Source organism: Conger conger, chromosome 5 (assembly GCF_963514075.1).
Source record: "Conger conger chromosome 5, fConCon1.1, whole genome shotgun sequence".
In the NCBI taxonomy this organism is placed as follows: Eukaryota; Metazoa; Chordata; class Actinopteri; order Anguilliformes; family Congridae; genus Conger; species Conger conger.
Window position 1 is genome coordinate 52,700,830 of NC_083764.1, and position 22,742 is coordinate 52,723,571.

Here is a 22,742-nt window from a genome sequence, read left to right on the forward strand (position 1 = left end):
ACTGTTTAAATGATTACTTACTGTTGTATCAAATGTAAAATAATATAAAAATATAAGTTGTCTGACAGCAATAACCGTTTGTTATCACAGTGTACATACATATTTTTCTCCAAGTATATACAGATAGGCCTACAGTTATCCCATCCCTGACCATTTATGCTGAAAGTTCTGTTTGAGGGGATTTTAGCTACACCCTGTCCATTGGGCTGACATTCCCGATAGGTTGTCTCTCTGACCAACCCAGAAACTTAGGATCCATATTTTATCTCAGTACATTCATTCAAGCGCAAAAAAAACAGTTTCGGAGAGACGAGGCGTTGGATGTTCAAGCAACTCACAGTGCGCAAAAAGCACAATTATGGGTGACATATTTTTCATAAATCACATGCTCACGCTCGATTCGGTCCATCCAGGCGAGCTCTCGCTTTTAATGGCGGACGCAGTCCTTCGTGGGGCCTGCTTCTCCCCAAAAAGTCTGCAAGCTGCAATCCTGTACTTCTTGGACATGATATTATAAAGGATGGGGTTGATGGCGGCACTGAGGTAAAAGAGCACGAAGGAGACCAGGTTGCAGTACTCGCTTATAAGTGACATTAACGGGGAGCCTGCTTCGGATGATTTGGAAATCAAATAGCGTCCCACGTGAAACGGCAGCCAACACAGCACAAAGGCAAACACCACCACAGCTGCGAAAGAAGAAAGGAGAGAAACGTCAATTTTATCTTAATTATAATATGTTTTGATCATACACGCCTTATATATTGCCTTATTATCGGCAATAAACAATAAACAAAATGTTTAATATACAGTATTATTTGGCAGAGCTACGCATGATATAGGCTAATGAAGATTAGTGGGTCTGTTGGCAAGGTTACTGAACCTGGAATGCAAAAGTGGCAACAAAATTCAGTTCAGGCATTTTGCCATCTGCTTAAACATATCACGCCCTTGATTGAACCATTTTTGGCTTCAACCATCAACTCTGACAGCATTAGTTCATAAACAAGAGCTGTAAATAAATATTTTGGGCTGGTTGATGGTTTTTTATAGAGGTCATTTCACATTTCTTATTACTGCCTAAAGCAGTCTGATATAATGATTTTTGTTAATGTTTATGGCTCTGAATTTTAAAATGATACGGGTGTTGATAGCAAAGCCATTAATAAGATACATTGTCACCAAAGGGAAATTATGTTGGATTTGCATCATCAAGTTGAACGCATGCCCTTCTATTATATCCCTGGGGTATTTTTTTTATTTTATATGTGCACGTTGACAGGAGATTGAAATGTATTTTATCGTATCCTGAAACAGAGTAAGACATGGGGATATTATCTGTTTGTTTGTATCAACACATGGTATGAATGGCATTTTAGATATAACTGTTTTACTCTGTGGACCAATAACTGTAAAGCCTTTGCATTTTCATTTGCTTTTTTATTCCTCTGCTTATGTGGAAATGCCAGTGAAGAAGTAGGCTGAGCATGTTAGTTGTGCATCCTTAAACCACCAATTTTGTGTAATGTTGTTATGTGAAAATATTTGACCCCTTAAGTGGAGTGGAGAGCACAGTGGGCAAGGTTGAAATCTTTAATGGAATTGTCTCCAGACTGCTTCCTATGTTCCATGGCCACATGGCCACAGATGGTATATGCAAACCAGACAGTTAGCTCTGTGTTCTCAGCATTCATGAAGTGGTGTGGTCAGGAACAATACTGGTGATGATAGATGATCTGTCCTTGGGATTGTGTTCTGGAATATGCATTAACATTACTATTCTGTGCATGTAGCACCAGTAACTCAGTTGCCAGTTACAGAACCTTGTAGGTTGGGGCTATGACAGGCAGTGATGTAGCCTATTGTTCTTGGATATTAATTAAATAATTAAGTTATTTATTTATTTGTTTGTTTATGTTTGCATACTTGGTTGTATGTTTTAATAGTAGTGCTAATTATTGTGGGCAACCTTGTTCTCAAGAGCTACACTAGAAACTGAAATCGCAAGATTATGTATGATTAATCACTGAATGTAAAGCACAAGATGAAATCAAAATCATCAATAATCATCACCCTATATTAACTTAACTCAAAATAAATTAATCAGGAGGGATTTCTCTCTTTCTGAATGTGTGTGTACGCTTCTTGTTTACCCATTCATACACACACACTAACAGCGATTGGCTGCCATACAAGGCACTAACCAGCTTGTCAGGAGCATTTAGGGATTAGGTGTCATGCTCAGGGACACTTCGACGCACCCTGGTCGGGATCGAACCGGCAACCCTCCGACTGCCAGACGACTGCTCTTACCATATGTGCATGATGTGAGTATAGACTGAAACAATGGTCAAGGAAATGGCAATGCACAATAACCATGACCACGTCTGAACCAAGACCAACAGCAGGATGAGAACCCCAAATTGTTAAGGCCAAGAGCATTACACGTGAAATGTTGCTGTAACTGCAGTCGGAGCAGGCAAGGAAAAACAGTTACGAACAACATCTCGCAGCACGATTGTCAATCAACGAATTTACGTTTCCCCAAGCAAATTATTAATAGATTGCAGATGCAACCTGTGGGATTGCTAAATCACCTGATTTGAGTTTTCAAAGCTATTTGGAAACGCCTGCCTGGTCTTGACGGTTGCTTTGCGTAAAAGAGATAGAAACGCTCCAAGCTATAAATCACAGCAGAAAATACCCATAATCATCCTTCTTCATCACATGACATAAGTTAATTTACCAACCGTTATATGACATTAAACTTACTTAACTCCCAAGCAACGTATGTACTACTTTATAGTCCAAATTCAACGCGCACACATGGTTCGTGGTGAGAAACGCAGCGGACCTGGGTCTAAAAAATGCTTTCGTCTAAAAAAAATGTTCGTCTTGTCTGTAAATGTTGCTAGATGCTTTAGAGATCTAGGAACGTCTTATTTCATGGATAACGATTTGTCTGTTATTAATGTGTTCCACTATTATTGTTTTTGTGTATACAGTAAATAGGACATTTAGAAGATTAGCTCTTACCCAGCATTTTTACAGTTTGTTTATTATTCTTGTCACGACTTGAGATGTTGGGTCCTATGCTCTCTTTCTTTCTCTTCCATAACTTTCTCCCAATTAGGCTGTACAGAACAGTAAGGCAAAACACTGGCAAGAAGAAAAAGATGCTGGAAACCCACACCATAATGGTCAGGAGACCGGATCTGATGGCGTACTCCGTCGCCTTGCATTCGTTCGTCTCCCAGGAATCTGTTCCGCTCTCGTGCTCCACACCAACAAGGACAAATATGGGTCCCGCACTGAAAAATGCCACAATCCAGAGAACCAGGATAACACCTCTCACTCGTTCTTTTGTCACCACTACCTTCGCCTTGAGAGGAAAACAAATAGCGAAGTACCTCTCCACACTGAGAGCGGTAATGTTCAGGATGGTGGAGTAAGTACAGCTCTCACTGACGAACTGAAAGAGTTTACAAAGCAAGTCCCCAAAATTCCACGGACGATACCGCCAGACTCTGTACAGGTCGAGGGGCATGCAAAGGAAAATCAGTAGATCAGAAAACGCCATGCTGGACAGGTACAAATTGGTGGTCGTCCTCATGTCCTTATATTTTGTGACCACCAGAATCGTCATTAAATTCCCAGTAACTCCAACAAGAAAAAGTAGAGTGCAGGTAACGGTTATCCCGGTTAGTATGGGTATTGGGAAAAGGTTAACAGGAAAGTCGTTTCTTTCATTAGTTGTGTTGTCATCCGTAGTGCAGTTAAATGGACAGCTTGAATGATTTGTCCAATTATGCATCCTGGTGGTTAGAAACCGGATCGGGACGAGCCAGACTTAAGCCCCCCAGTTTGAAAGACCTTTGGACCCCAGACGGACTCTTCATCTCCGTCGGCGAAAGAATGTCCCCTAAATCACCCCTACATTTCATGCAATTATTCAGTTCTTCAACATGCAAATATTTAACAGGTGTCAGATTTAGTCATATGTAGAACCTGCAAGAAAGCCCGTCTTTACTCTAATAGCTGCTAAATCAAATTGTTCACAACCTTGTGGCGGGACTGCCATTGCGCTCACGCATAAAATTGTGTTGTTGTTTCTTAATCTGGAATCTCACATTTTCTGATTTATTAAAAAATGTTTGCAAAACAGCAGGTACAACAACAATAATAAAAGTAATCAAAGGCTAACGTTACTTTGTAATTTGCCGTTTCAGCATCGTCTTCCCTGATGTTCATTCATTAAATCTTTCTTCAGCTGTCCTAAATTCTGTTGGTTATTGGCCATCGACCATTTCGTTCCACTTCATTGATTGCCTGAAAAGTATATGTAGATAAATGACGAATGAATGAATCCTATGACTTGTGCGTCTGTTCCCTTCGCTGTCAAAGTGTCCTCTCGAGCAGGTCTGGGGTGATCGCGTGGACACCATGAAGATGGCACATGCGCAGAATTCTGTGAACGTAAACCACAAGTTTATAATCCCTGATTTGGTGTCATGTGGGCATGAATGCATAATGGATATTGTTCGCAGAGAGTGATGGAAATACCACGCAAATGACGCAAGAATTATTATGAAATGAGCAAGTGCAAGTCACTTTAATAACCAATTTACGCCGGTCAAAACTTGTGACCTGTGGCAAAACATTGAACTGAACCATTATGGGGAAGTGAATATTTATTTATTTACTTATTTGTTTGTTTATTTACTTACTTACTTATTTAACCAGGCAGGTCACCTAAGAACACATTCTAACGAGGACGGCATGAATAGATACATATTTGACATAATCAACTGGAAATAAAGTAACAGTAACAGTCACATTCACATCTTGTCTTTGTCTACCACCTGCTGGCTACGTGCGCGAATTTCGACCAATTTGAATGACCATGTCATATTTCTGCATTCTGACGAAACGAATATTTTTCATGTTTTTTATTTACGTTTACACAGACGATACAGTGAGTTAACCTCGCCAGCAAACAGGTTACAACGACGTAACAAGCGCGAGCACATACATGCTGGAATTTCAATTTCAGGTTATTTCAATGTTTACCGCTGTCCTGGGTGCTGAAAGGTGTTTCTGAGTTTAAATCGATGTCAGACTATTTTAGAAACAGTTTATTCATCAAAACAATATGAAGATATACTATTTGGTGGGCTATATTTTAGAAAAAGAAAAACGCAATCGATGTTAGGTAGGCTATTAGAAGTTTAATGAATACATTTGGACATGCTACAACTCACATGGAAAGAAAGTAGCAGCCTATAAATGAAGAGTTTAAAAAATGGTTGCGAAGGGAACCCTTTGATTCCCTATCTACTTCAAGGGTTCTTTGTCACAAATTTTTTTTGTTGGTTTTGGAGGTCTCACACATCACACCTATGATAGAGGTTTCCGTAAAAAATGGTTCCGAGACAAAACGGTGGAGACGAGACAAATACCTTTTTTTCTCGCCGAAAAATCAGCTAGCAAGTGGAAGTGGTATTTTCTATTATAGCCACAAGGCGACACTCTATACCATTAGGAATGAAAACGTCGCCATTCGCGAACAGAATGTAGGCAGAATTCTCTGTAATATATGGAAACGCGTTGAATTGGTTTTATCAATTTAAGCAATGATGTCAAGACGGCTTTATTAACAACAAAATGGTGAGTGGTGAGTGATTCAAGTGCAAATTCTAGCAAAGATAGCTGCAGTGTTTTTCCTGTTGATCTTCACACAGATCTTTGCCCTTTAATCTGTGCGGTCATAAACCTGTTTCATTGAGTCCGTTTACGGTTAGTGTAGCCTATGCGAGCATGCTTAAAATGAGCGTCACTGAGCCCTATGTAAAGAAGTAGATGACTGTGAAAGACCTTTCAACGTTTACTCATAAACTGTCTCAGACAGCAAACGCCCTACTGAAGTGGACTGAAAAACGCAATTTTTCGTTAGCGAGGTAGGCTAGTCTCTTAAACATCTTCAAGTATGGATCATGTACATCACATTTAAATTAGTTTATAACTTCACTTCCACGCAATAAATGAAAATGATTTGCTACCTCGTCCAAATTAGTTTAATAGTTTCATAAGAAGTAGCGGTATCCGTATATTTTGGTGGTGTATGTTGTCTTAACTGGCAGCATAGGCCTAATGTTTCTAAGCTTTGTTAAAACACATTAAAGACAGTGGAAAGTGGCACAATGCAGGCATATACAGAAGTACAGCAATTCTTGACCACAGTTCAAAAGGAGCCCTGCTGTAAAAATCCAGCTATGCCAGCTTGACCAGCTTGAAATTTTGAGCTGATGTCAGCTGGGTCTCCTTCAACAATGTAATGATATAAAAATCATGATGTAATTCTAAGCATCACAGTTCATGTGTGAATCTGTAGACAGTGGAACAATGGTAGATGAATTGATTGGCTCTATGCTTGGTAAGCTTTCATTCTATGCTGTGAAAGATAAAAACTTTCACAGCATAGAACAGCTGGCTTGACTGCTTTAGAAGTGTGTGATAAAGTATCAGTTGTCTGGATACAGATAGTACTTGCTATTGTGTCATCAACTAGATATGTTGAATTGTTATAAATGTATGAGGTGTTAAATTTTGTATCAATAAACAGGTTGTATAGACACAGAAGAGATTTAAACTTGAATGCATACCTCAGCGTGCTCAGAAAGTTAAAATGCATCTTTGCAACAATGCAAAAACAAGCAGACTGAACACACAACTGATCTGAATAGAGTGCTTATCTCAGGGTCGTCATAGCACCATGTGCAATTTGGATGTGGGAAATGGACATGCAGGATGTGGCAGGCCTGAGTTTCTCTGGTATGCCTAAGAACTATGAGTACTATGAAGCAATCTGACACTTATGTGGCAAGAATAGTTTGGCTAATAACTGTTACGTTATGCAGCTCTTGTGTTTGTTTGTGGCCAGACAATCACAAGAAATTATTTTACTCTCCTTCTCTTTGCATGACAGCATTATTACAATAACTCCTCGTACAGAAATGCTGGTTGAGAAGAATATGCCTTACAAATGCCATCTCTGAGTAATTGTTGTTTTGTCAGTGTAATGAACATTATTTACTTGTGTTAAGTTCATTGGCATTCATGCAGGGCAACTTACAATGCAAACAAAAGTGCAAAGATCAGGGTTCGAAGTGCAGTAATATCAGTCTGAAACTACCCTAATGAGCAGTGAACACCAGCAAAGGACCCCATGTTCTGAAAACAAACACAAACAAACATTTGATATTTGAATAGTTTTTGGATTTTAATTTTTATGCGACCTAAGAATGTTGATTTTTTTATTTATTGTTATTAGGAACCAGAGCTGTTGGCTTGCTTGTTGAACTGAGGTGCAATTTGCATCCGTGGCCACAAGGGGGAGGAGCTGTGTAGTTTATGTATTGAAGGTGCTCTTAAAAAGTTTCAGAAGTGCCATTTAAAGCTATTCTTAGTTGGATAATTGTGTAGAGGAAGCCTGCAGAATATGTGTCAGGGATTAAAGTGCAGAAAGAAACTAGAAAAATATTTTCTCGGGTTTCAGTGGCAATGTGCTGATTTGATTGAATGAAGGTTGTCCATAGCTTAGCTTTCCCCCTTGCTCAAGATATCAAAGTACTAACAAGAAGTTAATTGTTAGTACTCAGTCTGGCAGACTCACTCAGGTCACTTCCTCCTCCTCATATTCAATATCTTTTCTAAACAATTTTGCAGGAACTACTTTACTCACTGAGTAATACAGTACAGATACAGTACAGCGCTCCGTGGCATAAAACTGCCTATATAATATACCACCACTCGGCTTATCGCACATCTCTGTGATGCTGCTGGCTGTGGTTCATTGATTCAGTTAATGTTTTTTAGACGTACGTATCTTATTTTTGGTTTGTGAGATCATAACTCGCACTAAAACCCCACCACATTCCAGGGTTGGGTAGAGTACTTTCACCACAGATCCTTGCAGCAGCCAGCATTCTTCTGTTTGAATGGCGATCAATACCGGCCTAGGATATGACTAGCATTAAAAAGCCTGTACCTCTGTGTTTACCTGACCCTAAAAATCAGCTAGCAGTAAATCCTCTGCCAAGCTAGGGGGTTTGTCCTGAAAATACAATACCTGGCGCTAGTTGTGTGATTACGAAATCGATGCAAGGCTACATTCTTATTAGATTCCTCTACTTTATGAGCCTGAGTGTTCCCTCAAGGTTCTATGTTATCTGTGTTTGGGACAGGATGGTGCTCCGACTTGCTGGCCTTTAGCGACTCATTAACTTTTGTGGCACCCAGTCTCTCTTGTCACAAAGGGTGCTGAATGTAAAAGGTGTCTGGAGATTGTCAGGGAGACACGTACTGTATGGAGAAAGAGCAGGGTCAGTTTGCCTCCCTGTAGCCGGCAGGCTAAAAGTAAGGCTTGCAGGGAAGGCTGCACCTTCCCCCTCAGCTCAGGTTTTCTGCTTTCTTTATTTTCCAGATGTCATGTGAGGGAGGCCTGTTATATCTGTAAATATCACATGACTTGTCCCTGAAAAGAGACCACTGCCGAGCTGTCTCTGTCAGTGTACTGCACTATTACGTCTCATTGGTCCACTGTCGAACCAGCTTATCCACTATGAGCGCATTTGGTGGTGAGTGTGAGCCACACAAGCTTTTTGCAGTCTGACCGTTTTTGCCAAAGAGGTTGGTCCCTCATATACACTGCATGTCACTTCTGATCGACAGTGGCAGCAGTTCTTATCGCTTAAGGCAAGGAAATGAAATATTTGATGGTCCGGTCATTTCATTGCCTCTTCATTATGTTTTTTATCAGTGTAAGGAGGTCTGTTTCCTGTCATGTGTCAGTACAATTACCTGGGTGTCAGCTGTGCTGACGGAAAAATAATGTATTTGCAAGGAGTCCTATACCCAGTTTAGTGTCTTTAGAAAATAAAAATAATGGATTCATGGATTACTGGTGTGTACGCAATTTCTCTTGGCCTCTCGAGCTACCACACCATCGATCAGTGCTGTGATTAATACTTTGAAGCCAAGGCGTTGTCATAACTTTGACTGGTGAAAGGACTTTGCTTTGTTTTCTCTCTAATGTGCTGCAGTCTCGGGGAGTTTTGAGAGATCGCCGGTCTACCGCTGTACATCTCGGCAAAGTAATTATGGCAGGCTCCACAGTTTGTGACGTGTGTGGTGGACGAGGCGGAAAATTGGAACAAATATGATTTATGGCCTCTGAAGTTGGCGCCCTGTCTTCTTGCTCGCCTTTGTGTTCGGTCACTGCGGGTCCGCCAGGCATTCAGGTCCCACTACCCATCAGACACATGCTGGTTGATGGCCTGGGTCTGTTCAGAACCCGGAACCTTCTGTTTCAGGACTGGCCTAGTCTATTTCCTCCGCTTGCTCCCATCACAGGCACAAAATGGTGCTGGTATTTGACTGGTGGTATTGTGCTACTTCTATATTGGGTTTAAAATGTTTTTTAAACCCTGTTAAGTAAAGAAAGCACTGAAACAAACTCCTAGCAACTTTCATGTACATATATTAACCTTTGTTGACTTAACTGAAAAATTAGCTACGCCTAGTGCAATAACTTATGCGGTAATGGAATAGATGGTCGACGAGGCACTATGGGAGTAGGTGCTTGTTTTCGTGAGGTGTGGTGCATTGTGTGTGGAGGACTTCTGTGCACTTGGTGGACTGTAAGCTGACCCGAGTGCTACCTTACACTATAAATAAACAGCTGCCTCGGAGCTACAGCAAGGCTTGCCCAAACCTTCTATCATAAGGCTCCCAAAAGGACCATGATCTTCATTTACAAAAAACGAGCAACCTTTGACGCTTTTATCCAACACCCACTAGCAACACAATAACGTGTTCTAAATCAGGACTGCCCAACCCTGCCCCTGGAGATCTACCTTCCTGCAAGTTTTCACTTAATTTGGGATGCCTGACTCTAATTAGCTGACCTACCTGTACTGAACATGATCTCGTAGTGTTGAATGAGGTGTGCTTTGTTAGGGTTGGAGTGAAATCCTACAGGCCGGTACGTCTCCCGGAATGGGTTTGGCAGCACTGTTCTAAATAAATCATGAATCATGTAATTTTATCAAGTCATTCGATCTATAGAAGGCATAAATACAATGGTACATTAAGCACAGTATTATTACTGACATTAAAATCAGACAAAGCTTCTTCAATTAAGTCAAGATTATGTACTGTATGCAATATAGAAGGATTTTGATTTTGTGTATTTTTTAAATTTTTAATTTACTGTTAGGGTTGCTAAAGTCCCTGATGCCATCTTGGGAACTATTAGGTTAAGAACACTGATCCTAAATGGATCCTAAAAATTTGCCCGCAGATGTGTTTACATTTGTTCTGTTGTATACACTCAGTGAGCACTTTATTAGGTTATTATAAAACTTATGTCAGCTTCGACCAGCTTGGCCCTTCTCCTCTGACCTCTCATTAACAATGCATTTCTGCCTGGAGAACTGCTGCTCACTGTTTTTTGTCTTTCGCACCATTATCTGCAAACTCTACAGACTGTTGTATGTGAAAATCACAGGAGATAACCAGTTTCTGAGATACTCAAACCAATGATTGTTAGTCTGGCACTGACAATCATTCCATGGTCAAAGTCACTTAGATCACATTTCTTCCCCATCCTGACATTTGGTCTGAACAATAGCTGAACCGCTTGACCACATGATTTTATGCATTTAGTTGTTCCTGCATGATTGGCTGATTAAATATTTGCATTAACCTTTGTGTTGTCTTACGGGTAAAAAATTACCTGCCACTATGTTTAGCATTGATGTTATGTTTAATTGATCTTTTTTCAACTTGAAATTTGATGACAAAGTTTGTGATGAGTGACAGGTTGTTTCGTCATGCAAAATCAATTTGGGGCTGAAAATTAAATTAAGCTGCTTTATTTCAAAGGTTTAGTGAAGTCGGGTCATTTTTGACCCTCACAACAAGGGGAGTATCCAGGATGTTAAGACTACACAAGGGTTAACCAGGTCTGTACAGGTCTACCTAATAAATTGCTCACTGAGTGTATGTAGCTTTCTTACCACATCCCCATGAACATAATTATTTATAAGATGGATCGCTGGGTACTGATTGCAGCTATTTCTGAATCAACTTCATGACATCCAAAGGAATTGCTGGTGCCAAGTACAAAATGCATGCTGAGGAGAAACGATGCTGCCTGCAAATGTGCTGTTTTAATGAGCAATCAAGGTCAGCGTTTACAGTCACATAGGTGTTTCTGGGTCACTTCCAGCACTACAGAAGGGTTTCCACCGCAGTATGGTGGAAATAAAGAGTTGGACAGAGACCAAGCAGATGCAGGCGATTACGGAAAGGAAGGGATGGGGTAACAGCTGGGATGGGGTGGAAAATGACATACGCTATTACGGCACAAAACATTTTGAACGGAACGAGAACTACCTGTTAGCAGGTAAATCTATGCTGGGCTGGATATGAATTTCACTGGGGATGACATGGCTCAGGCAGTAAGAGCAGTCGTCTGGCAGTCGGAGGGTTGCTGGTTTGAGCCCCCGCCCAGGCTGTGTCGAAGTGTCCCTGAGCAAGACACTTAACCCCCAAATGCTCCTGACGAGCTGGTCGGTGCCTTGCATGGCAGCCAATCTCCGTTGGTGTGTGAGTGTGTGTATGAATGGGTCAATGAGAAGCATCAATTGTACAGCGCTTTGGATAAAAGCGCTATATAAATGGCAACCATTTACCATTTACCATTTACCACTGGGGAAAGAGACGCTTTTCGTGCCCGTTCAGAAAGCATTCTGTCTCTGAGTATGAGCTGTGTGTGGTTTATAATGCAGGAAGAAAAAGAACCGGGGCTGTTACTGATGGCGTGTGGGATTCCTGTTCATTCAGCCTCAAAAGCTTCCGAAACCGTCGGATGTAAGCGGTTAAAAAGACCTGTGTCTTGTACAGTTTGGAAACACTTTCTTTGTGATGCTGGGATTATTGCAAAATAATCCGTATGAAAGAATAATTCTCTTTTGAATATTCAAAGTTACAATTGTAAACTGATTGGTTATCCTGGTTCAAAATCCAGCTATGACCAGCTTGAAATACTAATATTTGACCCAGCTCTGGGTCAATGAGTATGATAGCAGTATTGTGTTGTAACATTATTTCATGTAATAAAATGTTTTGCATAGCACCCATTCATACAGCTGCATATTTCACCATGACTTCCATTCAATATGTATCTGTTGTCGGTAGGAGGCATTTCTGCCTTTTCAAGAGCTAAATGTGTGAGAATATGTAGGTGTGCTTGTGTGGGCATGTATGTGTATTTATACATGCACGTGTGTACACATCCTTCCATGTGTGCATGCATGTCTGCCTACCTGTGTGTGTGTGTGTGTGTGTGCGTGCGTGCGTGTGTGTGTGCATGTGCATGTGTGTGTGTGTGTTTGTGTGTGGGTGTGTGTGTGCGTGTGGGTGTCTGTGTGTGTGCCTGTGTGTGTGTGTGTGTGCGTGTGTGCGTGTGTCTGTGTGCGTGTGTGCATGTGTGTGTTTGTGTGTGGCTGTGTGTGTCCGTGTGTGTATGTGTGTGTGCACGTGTGTGTGTATGGGTGTGCATGTGTGTGTGTGTGCGCGTCTTTGTGTGTATGTGCGAGTGTGTGCGAGTTGTGCGTGAACTCTCAGCCCAGTCTGCGTGCACCTGCTGAATAACTTGTGCTATTTATAATAAATGTGCTGGCCTGTCAAGTAGATTGAGTAGTGTTTTTAGCAGGGTTTATGTCATTAATGTCACAGTGCAAAACTCTGGCATGAACTATGTGTTATATTGCATTTCAGATTATTATGGGGCTCAAGTGTTCAGCTTCATTACATTCTGAACAGAGCCTACAAACGTAAATGAATGGCGCTATTGTAAAGTGCTGCAGCTATTTCACAGTCTCTGCCTTTTTCACTCAGTGTTTTCGAAATGGAAGTAATCTGTTCTCGCAGAAGTGCTAGACTGGCCCTCAATCCAGTGTGAGAATGAGAGAAGAGAGAGGGAGAGAGGAAAAGGAAAAACCCCTTTCCTCAAGGGTCGATTTTGTGCAGGGTTTCACAAGCTGGATAGGTTCACCTCTCAGCCTACGCCTGTATCCAGACTATCCATGTTATATAAGCATTAGTGTGAATGCAGTCAACAGCTCCACCCTCTGGGAGATATCCGACTCCCCTTGTTCTCAACCACCCCCCACCCTTCTCCCCCTGTCCCCCCATGGCCCTGGGCCAAGAGCTTTGTCCCACCCCCTTTCTGACTGATTGGTCCGTTGGGAGTGAGTGGCAGGCAGAAGCCCCCGCCCCGCTAAAGGAGTTAGCCTGCGTGATGGCCGGCCCCCACCACTTCCACCTCCCACAACTCGCACAGTCGTGCTGGTAACAGTCAACAGTTTCTCTAAGCCGAGTGGGAAAGAGTTTGCTGCGCCGTGTGCTTTCCGTGTACGGAGTCCAGCTGAAAAACAACTAGATACCAACCGGGCACAATGCAGGGTCCAATTTTGCCAATGGAGCAGGTCAGTAATGGTCAGTAATGGACTCTTCACTGTTCTAAATGTGTTACCCATAATTTGAGCAAAAGTTAGTGGATATTGGGGGGGGGGGGCTGGGTGGGTGTGAGGTGGTAGGGGGCTGTGTGAGGCAGGGGGTGACTGAAGGTGCATGGGAAACTGCAGGTTCTTTCAGGCTGTTGTTATTTCTGAGGTGTGTGGATTGTGTGTTTTGGCATGGGCGGACATACTGACCGGTGTGAAAATTCGCCGTTGGCGTGCCTGCAGCTATGACTCGCTTGGCTTGCTCACAAAAACTTCTCTGCTCCGTTCAACTCCATATTTTACCTCGCCTTCAGTGCGCACGTCCACCAAAATAACACCCGTATGTCTCCCTCTGCCTTCTTGCAGCAGTTATGTCCTTTTATCACGGTGAAATTATGAGTTTTAAAACACTAATAAACCACTACTCTGAACTGGTTACTCTGCTCTACCGCTACCCGGAGAACTGACACTGTTTTTATAATTCTATGCAAAATTGGCTGTGGAATTTAGTTTCACATTGCAGTGCATTGTTTCCTGCTATTGTCTTTTGCGTATTAATCATTAATTGCAGAGAATGCAAGGTCTCAGGGACTGATGTTGTCAGAGAATATTATAGCATAGAAAGAACTTAAGCTCTCGCAATTGAAGTCTTGTTTTTGATAAACACCACAATGTTCAGTGCTAAATCAACTCAAACATTGTACATTTTACACTCAACAGTGTTTATGTGAGGCTAATGGGAAGTAAATATAATGTTACAATTAAGTGAACTGTCAGAGTCAACTTTATCCTTACATTTGTAAATGGAAAGCTTTTAAAAAATGTTGTTTTAAAAATATCTGATCAAAATGAGGAAATGCCAGTACATGCTAGTGCATGGTATCAAGTGTGAAAAGTATATTTAGAGTATTCAATTCTCAGCAGAGATAATGCAAATATACAATGCTGTCAAGAAGAATGAGAGGTAATATTTTTATTTCCTTCTCTCTGCGCTTACACCAGTCTAATGCAAAATGTTAAGCAAATATTATGAACAGCATTCATTTTGTGTAATAAGCGGTCTGAATATCCTAATACATGTGTTGCTCTGCGTGAATGACGTCAGAAATCTGAACTGACTGCCAATATACTGCAATTGTTATGTGGCTCAGATTCTCGGCCACCCACAATGCACCTGTTGATGTGGAACATCGTTAAAAAAACACAGAACCTATGCCATAGCAATGCATAAATAAAGCACAAAAACAACATTATGTGAGCATTTTGTGAATATAAACAGAAAATATCTAGATTTTACTAAAATATATGTTTTGATGAGATGTAATGACATGATGATGCGATGACCAGGTAGTGGTCATCAACAAGCCAGTTTATCGTTGTACGCAAACCATTCACAACCTGGTTCTAAAGGATTTCACTGACGAGTCAACTGGAAAAAGCTTGTGAGATTCATTTTTCTATGGAGGGTGGGGCAGTCTGTTTTTGAAAGGGACCTAGACTTTTACATTACATTAATGGCATTTAGCAGATGCAGAGTGATGTACAGTTGATTAGACTAAGCAGGAGACTACTGACAATCCTTCCCTGGAGCAATGCAAGGATAAGGGTCTTGCCGCAAGGTTGGTGGTTGAACTGTCTAGAGACCATACCTGTTCCTTTGACCCAGGGCTGCTTTCGGCACAGGGGTCGGGTCAAATACCGGTCAGGTGGTCACAAGAAACGTATTTGGGGACTCTCAGGGAAGGATATCTTTGGTGATGGGAAAGTGCGGTCTCTTAAGCCAATTAGTAGCTGGAGCTCATGTGTCCTGAGTTGCTATGTGTCGGTTATATCCATCTACCATTACACCTTGCCGTCCAGCGGAGGATGGGATCTTCCCTCTATAACCAGGTTCCTCCTGTGATTTCTTCCTACTAGGGACCTTTTTATCTTCCATGCTTGCTATTTTGGAGGATCAGGTCTGGTGTTTGCTCTTCTGCTGCTCTGCTTCTGTTACTAGTCTTTGTGACAGCCTTCTGTAGAAAGCGCTCTACAAATGAAAATGAATTGGATTGAATTGAATGAACTCATATATTCACATTAACCACTGTGTAACCAAAGCATGTGTTTGCCGTAGCAAAACATTGGTTCATATCGGTGATTGTTTATAGCTTCAGCAAATCAGGGCCTCAATCCAAACATAACACATTTGCTTTATGGGTAACAATATGATAACATGAATTGGCATTAACTAATGTAGTTGTTAGCTTGTAATACTGATGTACATATACGTAAACGAAGCTGAACAGCTTAACTTTTCAGTAGTTTGATAGTTAACAACTACATTAGTTCATGTCAATATCCTTATTGTATTGTTACCATTTTATGTGAGCTGGTTAGGTGGTTACTACGAGCTGTTGCAACATGTGTTGCTGATGATATCAGAGGCTGTGGAAGCACAGGGTTAAGGTGGGATCATGATGGAGGGCACGTCAGAACACGCCAGTGTAACCGTCTCTGACAAAGCACATTTGTCATACCTACTGTCACAGAAGGGTAATAATTTGAGTTGATTTTATTCATACCCACATGATTCTCACATGAAAGTTGCACGAGCTACGGTCACGTAATGGAACTGAGGCACAAAACTTCTCAAACTCTTGAACACGCTGCTGTCCAACAGAAGGTAGAGCAGCCAAGAGAAGGCGGCTTGCAGGGTTTGTGGAGGCGTGGGGAAAAGAAGACATTTTAAGAGCAATATTGGTTTGCTGTGCAATCAGGAGGAAGATATTCATGAGGGCGAGTTAGCAGATGGGACTAACTGCTGTCCTTTGTTCAGTTCAGCATGGATCATAGATGCAAATAATGTTTTCTACGATGATTCTCTAGGCACAACCAGAGATCACTGGCCTAATGAAAGCAACTTACTAAAATATGCCAAAATTGTGCTGTTTAATACCATATTGTGGTGGCAGGTAGTGTCTGCCATCTGCCAAGTTATGAGTTGGCAAGACATACCCTGTGCCTGTATGGAAACTTTAGGGTTTCCTACAGAAAACAGTACAATTACCGAAAACTCAAATCTTATACAATAAGTATTGACTATTCTACCGTCAGACCACATAATAGGACTTAGTCACAGTGACACAGAGTGTTATCATAAATAAACTCAAGCACTGACTTATGTATTAAAGTCAAAATTAAAAATACTATGGAAATGTCAGTAAGTAAATGACTGTGACAAATCATATGCATTGAGTTGAAACATCTTCTCCTGTGTTGCATTCCAAAGCTGAATCTAGTTCCACCCCCCCAATTCCCATAGAGATTATTTCAAATGCAGAGTTTTAGTATAGCTTGTAGGACATCCTTAAAAAAAGATATCCAGACTCTGATGACGTTGATGGGTCACAGACATCAGGAAGTCATGACATGCAAAGTGTATGCAACCAAATAGAAAACCTGACTCTTCTATTTGACATTATGTTAATTTGTCTCAAACATTGAAATGGGGGACTACATATAAAAAGTGCTGTAATGACTACATAAAAAAATACCCTTTAATAAAAGCTCTGAGTCTGCACTTTTGCCATATATTAATTATTTAATTACAAAGACATGGCTCAGGCAGTAAGAGCAGTCGTCTGGCAGTCGGAGGGTTGCTGGTTCGATCCCCGCCGGGGCAGTGTTGAAGTGTCCCTGAGCAAGACACCTAACCCCCAAATGCTCCTGGCAAGCTGGTCGGTGCCTTGCATGGCAGCCCATCACCGTTGGTGTGTGAGTGTGTGTATGAATGGGTGAATGAGAAGCATCAATTGTACAGCGCTTTGGATAAAGGCCAACCATTTACAAAGAGAGAAAATTCAATATAAAATCAGAAAAAGACAATATGACCCCAAACATTTGAAGGTAGTGTACATGAATGTTTGAATGCTCATATATACCTGGTACCTATCCCCTTTCTGCATAAGACTTGTGCTGTTTCTTTTTCTCCATATACTATAGTTTTGAGTGTATTAACTGTTTTAATAGATTTTGTAAATATAGTATTTGCGATATAGCTCATCTACATGGTGTAATGATGCAATGTTGTGTGTAAATTAGTGTGTGATTTCAGTCTGTGACCACAAAGAACAAATAAATTACATTACTACTACTACTACTACTACTACTACTACTACTACTACTACTAAGTTAGGGGAACTTTTTCAGCTGAAGATGTTTAACTTCAACTTTTTTAGATTAAGGAACAATTTGCCACAAATTCCAGGGGGTTTTCAAACCTTTTAGAGAACCAGTCTGGGTTTTTGGAAAAAGCTGTGTGCCATACCTTCAGTCAGAATGGGTGGAAAGGAGAGGCCAAGTGGGTGAACCGGTTTTATGGGACCCGTGGTGTATTGTCAACATATGTGTGGTATTGCCTTCGGCGGTTTTTCGGAATGACATTAGAGAGTCTGCAAGCGACCGTATTTTATTCGCAGTATGATGTAACAGGGCTGGTACAAGTCACGTGTTCTTTCTCTCTGCTTTGCCCATTGAGGTCTCCAAATTCATTTGCATAGCAGATCAACTCTTTCAGGATGACTTACTGAGCTTATACTTTTACAAACGCTACAATAGTACTTAGAATTCAGTATAAGTACAGTATCTTCTTCAACAGCTTTCTTGGGGTGTTTTGAAAGTTTATCGATTAATTTAAATGAAATTACACTCTGTAACTGTGCTAATACGAGTAATAATATTGATAACAATAATGTTATTGTTGTTATTAGAGAAAATATTCAGTGTCTGTCTGGCTCTGTTCTTGTGGTAATGAACTGTGTCATAATTACACCGCACAAACTGTTTGTGTCAGTGAGGCTGAGGTTACATACAGCTGCCCGACGAAACCCTTCAGAAGCAGTCATTCCTGTCAGTGGAATTCCAGTTTCAGAATGTTTCGCATTTGTATGTTATACTTTTGGAAGCGGATGGTGATCTGGAGGTATTTTCACCTGGACCTCATGAAATTCCAAGGCTGTAAACTGAAAGATCAGAGGCTGAGAGGTGAATGGTGACAGACAGCCCCCTGTGTACACAATAACCCCCTCTAGACCTGAATCCCTCCACCCCTCCCATAGGCCCTGCGTTTAATGTAGAGATGTTTTAGTAGCCCTTTTAACCCTCCTATTATGTTCAGATTTTATGATCGGTTTTACGTTTGTGGTCAAATTGAGCCCTACAGTTGAAACAAACACACAAATATTGTAATAACATATTTTGTTGCCTTATTGTTGTCTCCCAAATTACAAGCTTTTTATCACAAAATATAAAAAATATGTGAGAAACATCTAATTTCAGACTGTAAGAAACAGTAAGTGAAAGTTTGGCACCTTTTGGGAAAGTACCACCAGAATCATTCACAAAGAAATCTGAGAAAAACATTTAAATAGTTGTATATTTTCTTACATTTTATACAGTTTCTGAGGGTCAAAATAACACTGCACAACACATTTGTATGCCAAGTTGGTACAGAATGTCGCATAGCATTATGTTTATTGCATGTTTACTATTTAATTCCACCAAATTTGAAAATTTGAAAAATCATGCAGTATCTATATAAAAAAGGGTTAACTGGTCAAACACTGAATGGGGTCAAATTGACCCCAAACATAATGGCATATTCCCCAGCAGCTCTTTCTCAGAGTCAACTGCCACCGCCCAATGAGCTGTTGCGATTACTCACGTAACCCCGCAGAAAGACAGCCGGATGCCTGAGGAGAGGCCTGTGTAGACCTGCTTTTTAAAAGTTTTTTTTTCACTGCTGGAGTTCCTCCAGAGTTGGCCTGACCACATGAGATGTCACCATGGAGAGCACGTTTCCATGGCGCCACTCCCATCTGCAGGGCTTGGCTGTTCCTGCGTGGCAGGAAATGGAAGCTGTATTTTCGGCAATAAAGCAGGTCTCACAGACTTCTCGAACTTTCCATAGATTTGGCCAGAAGTGCCACAATAATATTAGTTCTTGTTTGAGAACGTCATACAGTGGTACTGAACAGAACATAACGGCATGAAAAAAGTTTTGTTTTGTTATTACTTCGCTTTTGAAACACAAGTGCATAGCAGAGGGCAATTTGAAACACAAAAGGTGTGGAGTAGGAACAGTTTTAATTAACCAGCAAATGCTACTCACTCATTGGCCCCAGTGATGCGGAGCAAGAGTAGATAAAAGTGCAGAGCAAATTCGTAAACAATTGCACCATCTGGAGTACAGCAACTAGGACAAGTTTGACGGTTTAAGTCAAAAGTTACAACTTCTGGCTGTAATGCGCTCAGGCATTTATATGGTCACAGTGCTCCAATCGCATAGGTTCCAGCCATCTGGGATTGGTTACTTCCAGGCAGAGTCTGAACTGAGTTTATTCTTGTATCTGGTTGTTATGGAAGTGATTTGCTGCCTTCGCACTCACACAAACACACTTGGAGACGTGGCCACAAGGAAAAAACGGAGCATATGCACAGCATATTTATGTATTGGGATATATATATATATATATATATATATATATATATATTATTCAGGATTGATTACACGATTTGCATATTATATACTGCATATAGTTATATAAATTGTGCATATAATGTAATGTAATAGTATATCATTTTATTAAATCATTCACCCTTGGAAGAACTGCATGGTTTTAAGTGCCGAAATTAGGAGCGTATTTTGTGTGGCATGAAAGTGTTCCTCTTTCATGTTTAAATCATGCATAAACTGTTAAATATCATATTAATAGAACTGTGTGTGGAGATGGAGTAGCCTGACCGTGTACAGCAGGGGATCTGTGTGAGTTTGAGTTGGACATCTGTGTGTAGGAGGACAGGGGTGGAGCAGGAGTAGCAGAGCTGTGTGTAGCATAGCGGCAGGAGACCTGTGTGTTGACATTGAGTAGTAGAACTGTGTGTTGATTATTAGTGACTGAGCTGTGTGTTGACATTGAGTAGCAGAACGGTGTGTTGATTGTTAATAACTGAGCTGTGTGTTGACTATGAGTAGTAGAACTATGTGTTGTTTATTGGGGACCAAGCTGTGTGTTGACTATGCAACTTTTTATACACGGTCCTCCCTATCTTAGGGGGGGCAAAATTAATTGGAGTTTGCTTCTCAGCTGTTTGTGATTGTTTGGCCATTTGAAGATAAGACAATGTGTGAACAACACAAGTAACTTCACACTTCTATGCAACAAATTCACACTTTTATCCATCAACACCCTTCTTCATCCACAGAGTGAGCATTCTGTTCCATTCCTACGCTGTTATCAATTCCTATGCAATTCAGAGCAATGCTGACAGTCAGACTTTACCCAGAAAGCCAAGCCCTCTGTTAATGGTACTGTTTGGGAAAGAGAGGAAAGACGTTAATATTGAATGCATATCATGTACTGAGCCCAGGTGTCAAGTTCCTCTGCAATTGTCTGGAATGTTCTAGAAGAACGGTGAGGTTGCGCCTCCGGGGTGACTGTCTTTTGTGTGGCATTGGATCATTAACTCAGAGAAACCGTCTGCCTTGCTGGTTTACAATCGCAGACTGACACCCAACTCCCAGCCCCCTGTCTGACTATCTCTCTCTGTTGTCCTCACTTCTTTTCACCTCCCATTCTCTCTTCTCTCTCTCTTTCAAGTTTGAAGTCCCCTGGTTTCCAAGTTAAAAGTACACAGGATATGGAGGGTAAAAAATCTGTCAACAAACAGTTCAGGCTACTGTTCCAACTGGATGTCGAACTCTACTCTGTTAGCATATGCTTTGTGTGTAGCCGTTACTCAACCCTCCAGTGTGTCTGTATGTTCTGCACACTCTATGGACGCCAAAAGGTGGTGTGTTAAAATTGAGGTCAGTGAACCCTGCTAAATGTCACAGAATGAAGCAGGAGATTAAGCCCTGAAAGTTTAAAGATAGCACCCTTGGTACTCCCGGTATCCACAGTGTGTGTCTATGACGTTATGCGTCACGTAGAGAGACACTTTTTATTGAAATGTCCCTGCAATAGTAGCATTGCTGCATTTCAGGGGGAATGCCATAAAGGCGGCTCAGCCTGGTAGTGCCTGACACTGCTATCGTGGCGCCGGGTCAGGTGCAGGTTTATGGCCTTCGATTTTGGCCTCTCTGCCTGTTTGGCACAGGGTTATCAAACCGAATCAGCCAAGGTGACGGGTTACTGACATCGATCCTCTGGCGTCATGTTAGCCCAGCGCTGTTGGGTGATTTACTTTTTACTCAGTCCTTTATTCATCTAGGTTTGTCATTTGTTGGTGACTGCTAGAATTGAGCCGAGTGGCCCATTTTCATAATTATGTGTTATGTTCTTATGTATAGGATTTGCTAGAATATAAGACTGTCCCATCCCTGCAGCATCATCCTTCACAGTCGGTTTGTCAAATTGAAATGGCCGAGGCCGGGTTGTCTGTCATCTGCTATGCTTGCAGTCAGCGTGAGGACTGTGTTACTTATGCAGGCGGTGAGCAGACAGACACACTTTTGACCAGAGGAGGAGCTATTGAGCAATCGGGGAAACATCGACCCAAGCTCTTCCTCTCTTGTTGAACTTTGGCCAATCAACTCTTTCAGCAGAAACACCAACTGACAGACTTCATTTTCAGCTGTGTAATCAAGAGCTTTGATCGTGATCAGTCTGATTAATGTCCTGAGCTTTTTAGGAATTTGCTCCCCTGAGCTTGACTGAAGCGATCAATGTTTCTTTAAATTTGTGTTGAATTGAGTTTGAATCAGCCATATTTCCTCAGAAAACCCATTAATCATCGTTGTAGTATTTCATAATGCAGAGGCTGTGTGCAAGCTTTCTTTCCCACCAGTTCTCCTTACTTATTTATCCAGTCTGTTAGCCGTGTGGATTTACAAGTGCCGATGGCTCATTGTTCATTGCAGCAAGCTTTTTGAGTGTAGGCCACAGATGCAGCATGCATTATCTTTGCAGTTTTAAAACATTTTCCAAAAATGTTCACACATTGATTAATTAAAAGTGGAAGGAAGTGAGCTTTGGGGACTCTGCTTATATACTTCTGTCTTTTACCGTCAGTGCATTATCTGATTGCTTTGCCTTGTAAATATCTGACTTATAGAAAATAGGAATTGAAAGTGAAGTTAATGATGGTCTTTAAACGACAATAAACATGTATTAAAGTGAGCACTTGATACTA

The 22,742-nt window shown here is 41.2% G+C and overlaps 2 protein-coding genes across 4 annotated transcripts in view; one reads left to right on the forward strand and one right to left on the reverse strand.

Moving 5' to 3' along the window:
• Positions 1-381: 381 nt before the first annotated feature.
• Positions 382-3,811, reverse strand: ghsra (growth hormone secretagogue receptor a). The gene is made up of 2 exons (XM_061243667.1): positions 3,034-3,811; positions 382-686 (listed from the first exon to the last, which is right to left on the reverse strand). Exons 1-2 carry the CDS (start codon positions 3,809-3,811, stop codon positions 382-384), a joined length of 1,083 nt encoding a protein of 360 aa, XP_061099651.1.
• Positions 3,812-13,397: 9,586 nt separating this feature from the next.
• pld1a (phospholipase D1a) overlaps positions 13,398-22,742 on the forward strand; it is a 40,268-nt gene continuing 30,923 nt past the window's right edge. For 2 of the 3 annotated variants that reach the window (XM_061241902.1, XM_061241904.1), the window contains exon 1: positions 13,398-13,550. The gene's annotated coding sequence lies outside the window, so the exon portion shown is untranslated. Of the gene's footprint in view, positions 13,561-22,742 lie in introns of all 3 variants that reach the window. The other variant, XM_061241903.1, reaches the window with a different exon arrangement.

Coding starts and splice junctions, on each gene's coding strand:
- ghsra (XM_061243667.1), bottom strand. CDS start 3,811: ATGCATAATTGGACAAATCATTCAAGCTGTCCATTTAACTGCACTACG. Junction 687..3,033: donor ACAAACTGTAAAAATGCTGG/GTAAGAGCTAAT, acceptor CTTCTTTCGCAG/CTGTGGTGGTGTTTGCCTTT.